Source organism: Babesia bigemina, scaffold Bbigscaff_56271 (assembly GCF_000981445.1).
Source record: "Babesia bigemina genome assembly Bbig001, scaffold Bbigscaff_56271".
NCBI lineage: Eukaryota > Apicomplexa > Aconoidasida > Piroplasmida > Babesiidae > Babesia > Babesia bigemina.
In genome coordinates, this window is record NW_012236939.1 from 1 (window position 1) to 10,397 (window position 10,397).

At 50.2% G+C, this 10,397-nt stretch overlaps 1 protein-coding gene across 1 annotated transcript; it reads right to left on the bottom strand.

Moving 5' to 3' along the window:
• Positions 1 to 4,738: 4,738 nt before the first annotated feature.
• BBBOND_0000270 (hypothetical protein, conserved) lies at positions 4,739 to 9,859 on the bottom strand (the record flags this gene model as incomplete). Its single annotated transcript, XM_012914874.1, has 1 exon — positions 4,739 to 9,859. The coding sequence occupies one exon, from the start codon at positions 9,857 to 9,859 to the stop codon at positions 4,739 to 4,741; it is 5,121 nt and encodes a 1,706-aa protein (XP_012770328.1).
• Positions 9,860 to 10,397: the final 538 nt, after the last annotated feature.

Below are 10,397 nucleotides of genomic sequence, written 5' to 3' on the forward strand. Positions count from 1 at the left end.
AGGGGCGATGTAGAGTGGATAAAGGAGCGATGTAGAGTGGAGTAAGGGGCGATGTAGAGTGGATAAAGGGGCGATGTAGAGTGGGTAAAGAGGCGATGTGGAGTGGATTAGGAGCGATGTAGAGTGGGTTAAGGGGCGATGTAGAGTGGATTAAGGGGCGATGTAGAGTGGATAAGGGGCGATGTAGAGTGGGTTAAGGGGCGATGTAGAGTGGATTAAGGGGCGATGTAGAGTGGATAAGGGGCGATGTAGAGTGGGTTAGGGAGCGATGTAGAGTGGGTTAAGGGGCGATGTAGAGTGGACTAAAAGGCGATGTAGAGTGGATTAGGGAGCGATGTAGACACGGTTAAGGAGCGATGTGGAGTGAGTTAGGGGGCGATGTGGAGTGGAAAAAGGAGCGATGTAGAGTGGGTAAAGGGGCGATGAAGGGAGGTTAAGGAGCGATGGAGACTGGGTTAGGGAGCGATGTAGAGTGGGTTAAGGGGCGATGAAGGGTGGGTTAGGGAGCGATGTAGAGTGGGTAAAGGGGCGATGTAGAGTGGGTCAAGGGGCGATGTGGAGTGGGTTAAGAGGGCGATGTAAACTGGGTTAAGGGGCGATGTAGAGTATGTTAGGGGCGATGTAGAGTGGGTTAGGGACGCGATGTAGATGTGGGTATAGGAGCGCATGTAGAGTGGATAAAGGAGCGATGTAGAGTGGATAAAGGATGCGATGTAGCGTGGATAAAGGGGCGATGTAGAGTGGGTAAAGGAGCGATGTAGAGTGGGTTAAGGAGCGATGTAGAGTGAATAAAGGGGCGATGTAGAGTGAATAAAGGGGCGATGTAGAGTGGATTAAGGGGCGATGTAGAGTTGATAAAGGAGCGATGTAGAGTGGGTAAAGGGCGATGTAGAGTGGATAAAGGGGCGATGTGGAGTGGGTAAGGGACGATGTAGAGTGGGTTAGGGAGCGATGTAGAGTGGGTTAAGGGGCGATGTAGAGTGGGTTAAGGGGCGATGTGGAGTGGGTAAAGGGGCGGTGTAGAGTGGGTTAAGGGGCGATGTGGAGTGGGTAAAGGGGCGGTGTAGAGTGGGTTAAGGGGCGATGTAGAGTGGGTTAGGGAGCGATGTAGAGTGGGTTAAGGGGCGATGTAGAGTGGGTTAGGGAGCGATGTAGAGTGGGTTAAGGGGCGATGTAGAGTAGATTAGGGGCGATGTAGAGTGGGTTAAGGGGCGATGTAGAGTGGATAAAGGGGCGATGTAGAGTGGATAAAGGGGCGATGTGGAGTTGATAAAGGGGCGATGTAGAGTGGGTTAGGGAGCGATGTAGAGTGGGTTAAAAGGCGATGTGAAGTGGATAAAGGGGCGATGTAGAGTGGGTAAAGGGGCGATGTAGAGTGGATAAAGGGGCGATGTAGAGTGGATAAAGGAGCGATGTAGAGTGGGTAAAGGAGCGATGTAGAGTGGATAAAGGGGCGATGTAGAGTGGATAAAGGGGCGATGTAGAGTGGAGTAAGGGGCGATGTAGAGTGGGTTAAGGGGCGATGTAGAGTGGATAAAGGAGCGATGTAGAGTGGAGTAAGGGGCGATGTAGAGTGGATAAAGGGGCGATGTAGAGTGGGTAAAGAGGCGATGTGGAGTGGATTAGGAGCGATGTAGAGTGGGTTAAGGGGCGATGTAGAGTGGATTAAGGGGCGATGTAGAGTGGATAAGGGGCGATGTAGAGTGGGTTAAGGGGCGATGTAGAGTGGATTAAGGGGCGATGTAGAGTGGACAAAGGGGCGATGTAGAGTGGGTTAGGGAGCGATGTAGAGTGGGTAAAGGGGCGATGTAGAGTGGATAAAGGGGCGATGTAGAGTGGGTAAAGGGGCGATGTGGAGTGGGTAAGGGAGCGATGTAGAGTGGATAAGGGGCGATGTGGAGTGGGTAAGGGAGCGATGTAGAGTGGATAAGGGGCGATGTAGGGTGGGTAAAGGAGCGATGTGGAGTGGATAAAGGAACGATGTAGAGTGGGTTAGGGAGCGATGTAGAGTGGGTTATGGAGCGATGTGGAGTGTGTTAAGGGGCGATGTAAGGTGGATAAGGGAGCGATGTAAAGTGGGTTAAGGGGCGATGCAGAGTGGATAAAAAGGCAATGTGGAGTGGATAAAGGAGCGATGTAGAGTGGGTTAGGGAGCGATGTAGAGTGGGTAAAGGAGCGATGGAGAGTGGGTTAGGGAGCGATGTAGGGTGGGTTAAGGGGCGATGTAGAGTGGGTAAGGGAGCGATGTAGAGTGGATAAAGGGGCGATGTAGAGTGGATAAAGGGGCGATGTAGAGTGGGTTAGGGAGCGATGTAGAGTGGGTTAAGGGGCGATGTGGAGTGGATTAGGGAGCGATGTAGAGTGGGTTAAGGGGCGATGTAGAGTGGGTTAAGGAGCGGTGTTGAGTGGGTTAGGGAGCGATGTAGAGTGGGTAAGGGGCTATGTAGAGTGGATAAAGGAGCGATGTGGAGTGGGCTAAGGGGCGATGTAGAGTGGATAAGGGAGCGATGTAGAGTGGATAAAGGGGCGATGTAGAGTGGGTTAGGGAGCGATGTAGAGTGGATTAAGGGGCGATGTAGAGTGGATTAAGGAGCGATGTAAGGTGGGTTAGGGAGCGATGTAGAGTGGGTAAAGGAGCGATGTAGAGTGGGTAAAGGGGCGATGTAGAGTGGATAAAGGGGCGATGTAGAGTGGGTTAAGGAGCGATGTAGAGTGCATTAGGGAGCGATGTAGAGTGGGTTAAGGGGCGATGTAGAGTGCATTAGGGAGCGATGTAGAGTGGGTTAAGGGTCGATGTGGAGTGGGTAAAGGGGCGATGTGGAGTGGGTAATAATCACCACTTTGGTCACCACTGTCGCCGCTGCCGTGACCATGTCATCTCTGCCGTGACCATGTCATCGCTGCCGTGACCATGTCATCGCTGCCGTGTCCATGTCATCGCTGCCGTAACCATGTCATCGCTGCCGTAACCATGTCATCGCTGCCGTGACCATGTCATCGCTGCCGTGACCATGTCATCGCTGCCGTGACCACTAAATTGGTCACCTCACTGCTTATGTGATTGGCCATCAACGCACTCATTACTCTGTCTAGCACATTAGATGTCAGTTGCCAGTCAGGTTATTGTAATTAGCTGCGCAGTAGATACCGCACCCTGTGGAACGGCCGGATGCGGAAGTATATCATGGCGCAGATGACGACGATGACGAGGGCGATAGGTGCGATGATGTAAGGCGCGGGGGAACCGGTGGTAGGCGGTTGAATGACGGCTTGATGCTCAGCTGTGCGGGAAGAAGAGGAACCGGAGTCAAGGGCGGCACTGGGAGTTAAAGAGAGACGGGAAGGGTAGAGGACTATGCGTTTCTCGACACAACAGTTACATAGACAGTCGCTGTAACACTCTTTACATCTCGAATGATCGCACTGCTCCTGTCCATTCTTGCGCAAATAGGAGAAGTGGATACATTGAAGACACCGTGCTATACATCCTTTACAACACCAAGAACAGCAATTACACACTACCTCTTCTTTGCATTGCTTATTACACTTGTAACACCGCTCCCCTTTCCCCATCTTCCCGCTCCCCTCCCAGTCCCCTCAGCCTGCGAACATATCAATCACCTATCAACGCACTCACCAACTGCAACACGTACCACTGCCGCTCCCAGTCCCCTCACCAACGCACTCACCGCTGTATCCCCCCAGCCCGGGCCACCGACACCCGCACTGCCCGGGATACCACAGCTGCCCTGACGCGACGCATGTCATCAGCACCAACTGTCACTTTAAATTATTCACTATTCGCAACGCCATAAAAATTGCAGCGAGCCACGTGCGCTCAACTCCCACAGTGCAGCAGCACCGTGCTACGAGCCGCGGTATCGGCGCCATACTGGCGGAGTGTGTCGGCTACGTGCCTAAATGTTATATTAACGATCGCTACATTGCCGCCTATAAATGCTACTTAACTAGGCCAACGCGGATTACGCCACCCTGCCAGCGACTCGCAACACACGGCTTACGTCACCCGCCGCGGCCCTCACGGCCGCCTACGTTAGCGACCAATCACCCAGCCTCACGTGACACTCACTCAATGGGTAACGCGTACACCTCTCACAGTCAACGCACAACTCAACGCCACAACACCTACCAAATTACGGTTCATCCGCCAGCTTAGCACTTTGCCTGAGTGCTAGGTTAGCACTTTGCCTGGGTGCCAGCTTACCACTTTGCCTGGGTGCTAGGTCACCACTTTGCCTGAGTGCTAGCTTAGCACTTTGGTCATGGCATTGGTCAACACGTTGCCTGGTTGCCAGCTTAGCACTTTGCCTGGATGCTAGCTTAGCACTTAGCCTGGGTGCTAGGTCAACACTTAGCCTGGGTGCCAGCTTAGCACTTAGCCTGGTTGCTAGGTTAACACTTCGCCTGTGTGCCAGCTTAGCACGTTGCCTGGTTGCTAGGTTACTACTTTGCCTGGTTGCCAGCTTAGCACTTTCCCCGGTTGCCAGCTTATCACTTAGCTTGCGTGCTACCTTATCACTTTGCCTGGGTGCTAGGTTAGCACTTTACCTGCGTGCTAGGTCAACACGTTGCTTGGTCGTTTAGTCATCACCTAATCTAGGTGTTATTTAGTTCACAGGTTGCCGCTAGAGTAATTCGACACATTAGACTACGTTTGTCGGTTAGGTGAGTAGGTGAGATGTTACGTGAGTTGTGTGAATGACAAATGTGACGATGATTACGGTTGTAGATACGATATTTTGGCAAGCCTTCCGACTTGCGCTGCCGCCAACAGCGATTGCGCCGTTATCCTGTGCGATGATGGTGATCGTAAGTGCGATTTGATGTGCAGCACATCCAGTCTGCCAACCATCACGCAGATGAGGTAGAAGAGGGAGAGTGACCAGAGCGCTAGGGTCATCCACAGGAATGGTGCGCGGATGGTGAACATGAAATTATCAATGGCTTTGAAGAACTGCACAAGATGTGAGTCTTTCTCAAATGCCTCCTTAAATACATTACAGAAATCTCTGCACGTGCGTTTCGTATGCGATTGTCCATCCCTGTTCAGCCTCTCTGGATCGCCGAGAACAAAGCCGTATTTTGCCAATGTCGGCAGCGTTGAATTGCACTTTACAATGGATTTGCATTTGGGATCGTGATATCGTGGCGGTTGATACGTCGTTGATGTAGTTGGACACTCCTTGACGCACGCTTTTTGATGACAATTCGATCCCCTGGCACCGCATTTGGAGTTGCACTCATCGTACAACTTTTTAAGCAGATCGTAGAACGATGCCGTCAGATAGACAATCCACGACAAATACTTATCGGCGTGTTTTGCTGAGAACGTCTCGTAGATGGCGTGACCGATGGGCCGCAGATAAGGACCGCATACGACGGCGTCCCGTGATAAGCATACGAGACTGGCCAGGCTACCAGCGGCATGCCCCTTCCACGCTGCTGAGTGACTAGCGGAAAATAAGTGGTAGACGTTCAAATCATTATACTGACGCCCGAAATTGGCTGCGTTAACTTTCTCATTAAATGCCCGTTGTTTATGCGCTTGACCATACATACCCCAGCGATCGGTGAGGTGATAGTAGAAGCTGAACATGTCCGCCAGCGTTTTCGGCGCACTAGGCAGAAGGCAGTTGAGGTAACTGCACAGTCTAGTGAGCGGCGAATTTGGACGGCCACAGAAATACACAAGCACATCGCATATATCCCGGCCAATCATCGTATGCGACGCGATGGCGCTGATGTCGGCGAAGCCCATTGGAGTTCGGCACGGCATACCAGGTGAATTACCACAAGTGCCACATGACAGACTGGATCCCCTAGCCGTAACCGAATGCGGCAGGTGGCCTTTCAGACCGTCCTCCAAGAACGATTGCAGTGGCGACTTGACGCCGCAGCTGGGATATTGCTCACCCGTTTGGTTGCCACTTTGGTCATGCCTTTGGTCACAGTCTTGCTTAGGGCATTGCTTCGTGTTGCACTGCCAGCCCGACCCACCGATGTACCTGCCGTAGTGGCAGTCCCTCCAGCCGCTGAGCTGTGCGTTGTACTTACACTGCTGCAGCAGGAAGTACAGCTGGTGGTAGAGGCGCTTAAGCAGGTCGAACAACGTGCACAACAGTTGAATCATGTTGGTAGGGTAATCTAATTTCAGCGAGTTGTCGGAGAAATCACACGCGTAGATTCCGTCCTTGTGACCGTGGCCTAGGATAGCGGTGAGGACGGCGTGGGAGTTGGCAGACACTTTGTAGAGCGCTTCGTCGATATGCGTGTGTTCAAAGTCAGACGGGTGCGTATCGAAGGGCTGCAGTATCTTCTCACCCGGACGTTGCTTGTCCTCCTTCATGAACTCGGACTCAATGTGCTTCTTCAGCTTGCCGTACACGGGGTTGAACTGCAGGCCGTTGCACCAGACAAGAATTTCGTAAACGGAGCATGGAGCCCTGGGTTTGTCAACACGAGTAAGGTGGCATACAGCGAAGTACGTCTGCAGGAAATCATAGAGTTTTCGGATGAGACCACTCTCCTCCGCGATGGTTACATCAAGCTCGTCCGACCCGGATGTGGATGAAGGAATGCCGGTGACGGGAGATGACAGATGACTGAACAAATTATGCGTCTCGTTGGTAAGGTGTTCGAGAATGCTGCTACCATTAAAATCAGTTTTGTGATTCAGCTCGCCATGCTCAGCGTTCTCAGGACGATGGACGTCATACCCGTTGTCGCGGAAGAAGAGAGCGCGGAGGCTGGAGGTGCCGTCAGCTGGGTGATATATTTTGTGGCCATCCCAACCGCTGTATTCGAGTCTATTCTTGAGTTCAGTTAGAGCGTCGTATAAGATGGGCGTGATGGTCCAACAGATTTTGGCGTAGTTTCTTCTTTCCGCCTCGGTGAGTTTCTCCCATTCGATGGTCCTCAAAGAATACGTTGAAACGTAGGCTTTTTTGAGCTCCTCGACGAGAGGGGTGAAGCCTGCTTTTAGAGCATTGAGGAGTGAGGGGCACTTGGCTGCGCCGTAGGTAGAGGGCTTGAAGGCGGTAACAGATTCATTAAGGTTACTCAGGTTCTTGGTGAAGACATGATCGAAGTGCAGTGATTGTGCTAGGACAGTGAGTAAGTTTGTCACTGCGTTGTACGAAGGCTTGATTTTGGAGGAGTCAGACTCGACATCAGTTTGATTCTGCAGATTAAGGAGGAATGATTTAAAGGCGCCGTGTGATATCGATGCCGCCTCTCTTAATGGTGACGTTACAGCTGTGAAGGTGTTGGGATTGACATCTTCAATCTGCTCTACCCTCGCAATAAACTTCCCCGCCAGCCTGTTCATGAACCCCTTGTAACCGATGTCCAGATCGTCGGTGATTTCCTTAGGTAGAGGCTCCAACTCCTTCTCGGCTTTCTCCGCGAACTCTAGCAGAATGGCCTTCACCGAAGTGACGTAGTTCTTGTTGACCTGGGTGATCAGAGTGTTCTGAGCTTCGTCGACGTTGGAGCTTACTACTTTGCCAATCGATGCGATTGTCGCCTGGGCTGTTGGACCGGCGCTGGTGAGGAAGTTTTCAGCCTCTTTGATGGCCGCGCTTAAATCAATCAATCGCAGGTCGTTGAGTTTGTTTTTGACGTATTCAAGTTGCCCCTTTATGGTCTCCGTTTTAATTGTGTCCAGGTTCCACTTCGCGTTGGAGGCTTCGTCTTTAAGGATCTTACATAGCTCACTGAGCGTGGACTTGACGCTTTCTATATCCTCATTAGCATATCTATTGTAATCGTCAATTGACGTTAGAGCGTTTTTTACATCATCTCGTATTTTTTTAATTGCCTCTGGCAGGGTGCCTGCTAACTTATTTGGATCTCGATCCGCGACTGCCAAACTTTCTGGCCTTTGGTCAACTTGCAACTTATATTTTCCAAAAATCGTTATATCCGTATCTTGAAGGTTAACTTTATCTGCACCAAGATATCCCGGAAACTGCTGCTCAAGCGTATTTGTTACTCCTCTGATTGCAGTGTCGACGTCAGCCGCAAGGTTATTCGTTTTTCCAGATGAACCAACAGGTTGCCCAAGCGCTGCTTTTAGCTTATCGAATAACAGATTCACTTTACTGTGAGCGTCATCGATTTTGGCTGCGATACTGTTCTTTGAGCCGTTTGGCCTTTGCTTGAGAGCAAAGGAGTGCAACTCTTTTGCGGCTTGCTTGGCTCTGGAAGACATCGCTGATAGCGTTATCAAAATGGCGAGGTGGAGATTCGTGTTGTCGTACGGCGGAAATGATTGCGGCTTGGATTTATTCACTAAGACAGCCTCAATGGATTGAACGGTATTGTTGAAAAGCGAATTAAGGTTTCTATCAAGTTCGCTGGCAAATTGCATTATACGTGAGTGTATATTTTGGAGATTCTCGTGAACGTTCTCCGCTGAAGGCAGGTTGACACTTGTAGCCGTGTTGATTGTATCATCTAGATGCGCAGTAAGTTTTTCTTTAACGGTTGTATTTATACCATCAATCCCATGTTTGTGGAGATTGGTGTCATTGAATTTATCTCTGTTTTCCCGCACATATTGCAATATATAGCTTTTGTATGTGTGATCCTCTTTCAATATATCGGATACCCACTCACCGACCGTATCCCTAAATCCATTGCCGTACTGGTAAACATATCCGCTTACTCCTCTTTCAATACCATTCAGACCTGCGCCATCCCTTCCGCCTCCCTTGATTGCCCCAACTTTATTTCGAAGTTCTGTTATGATATCTTCAACACTTTTATGCTGTTCGCCTGCTACTCGGCCGGCACTAGAATCTTTAGGGAAATTATTCCCAAGCTCCTTAATATTTGTATCAACCTTATCGACTGCTTCCTTAATGGCCTTCTTCACCTTAAACAAATCCGCTTTCAGCTCACCGTCCATCGTTATGACAGCTCTAAGCGCTGCCGTGACTTCCGTTTGAACTTTTCGTTTAGCATCATCTCCTGCGCTGTGGAGCACTAATACTGCAGCTTTCAACTGCTCCACGACGCTATGCATTCTATACGTCTTCGTGCTGGAATCCTTCTCATTCGATTCCGCCAATACTTTATTCACCTTTTCCAGCGCCACATTCACATAGCTCTCCGCCTTCTTCATACACGCTTCTAGCTGCTTAACGTATTTTTCCAGATCTGTGCTTATCTCCCTCAGCTTCTTCAAAATTTTCTGCACCCTCAATTTCAAATCATTAACTAATTTATCTATATCGTCACCCACCTGCTTGTTTATGCAGCTCTTCAAATTGCGGAAACTTGTCTTAATCTTCTCCGTCGTCTCCTTCAACTCAGCGTCTTTCCGCTTGTGCACGCTGGCCAGCCGCTGGCTCTCGTACTCAACAAGCTTACGAACATGCAACACTTTGTCACGCAACTTATCATTAAGGTCATAAATGTTTTTTTTCATCTTAGTGTTGTTATTTGCCTTGGGGTCCAGGAATTCCGCGCACCTCTTGCTCCTATCTGTGGCCTCCTTCAGCCGGTCGCCGCAGGACCTTACGGCGTCGGCCAGCTGTGGATCCAGATCATGTTTGTCAACCTGAATCTTATTAATGCTAGTAATCAACTCACCTCCATTTTTCTTGGTGTAGTCGAGCAGTTTTTTAAGCGGCTCAATCACTGCTTCATTAGAAGACTTTACATTACCATTATACCCCCGCACCCCTGCGACCACCTTTTCAATCGCAACACTAAAACCTTTTTTGCCAAGGTGTTTATTGGCCTCAAGTGACTTAATAGCTTCTGTAATTTGCTCTTTATGCTGCCCTAAATGGCCATGGATGTTACTAAGCACACCACTCAAAAATCCCATCACCCCGTCACACAGCCTGTCCAAGTCAGAGTACACAATCCCCTGGCCGTCGTAGCCTTTGGAGGCAGAGTCGAAGCCGAGGAAGGTTTCGAGGCCAGAGCAGAGGTTAGTAAGGATGTTAGTAGGGTTGTTATTTGAGGTGATTTTAAGGTTCAAAATTTCATCAAATTTCTTGTCAAGCTCCCTAGGCGGTACATGGTCAGGGCAGTGGCAGAGGTGGAAGGAGGGAAGTGAAGGGTGACCAGGCACAAGTTATTATAATGGTGTAAGAAGGTCATAGCGGTATTATGGCAAGGTAATTCGAGGGATGTAGAGTGGGTTAAGGGGCGATGTAGAGTGGATAAAGGGGCGATGTAGAGTGGATAAAGGGGCGATGTGGAGTTGATAAAGGGGCGATGTAGAGTGGGTTAGGGAGCGATGTAGAGTGGGTTAAAAGGCGATGTGAAGTGGATAAAGGGGCGATGTAGAGTGGGTAAAGGGGCGATGTAGAGTGGATAAAGGGGCGATGTAGAGTGGATAAAGGAGCGATGTAGAGTGG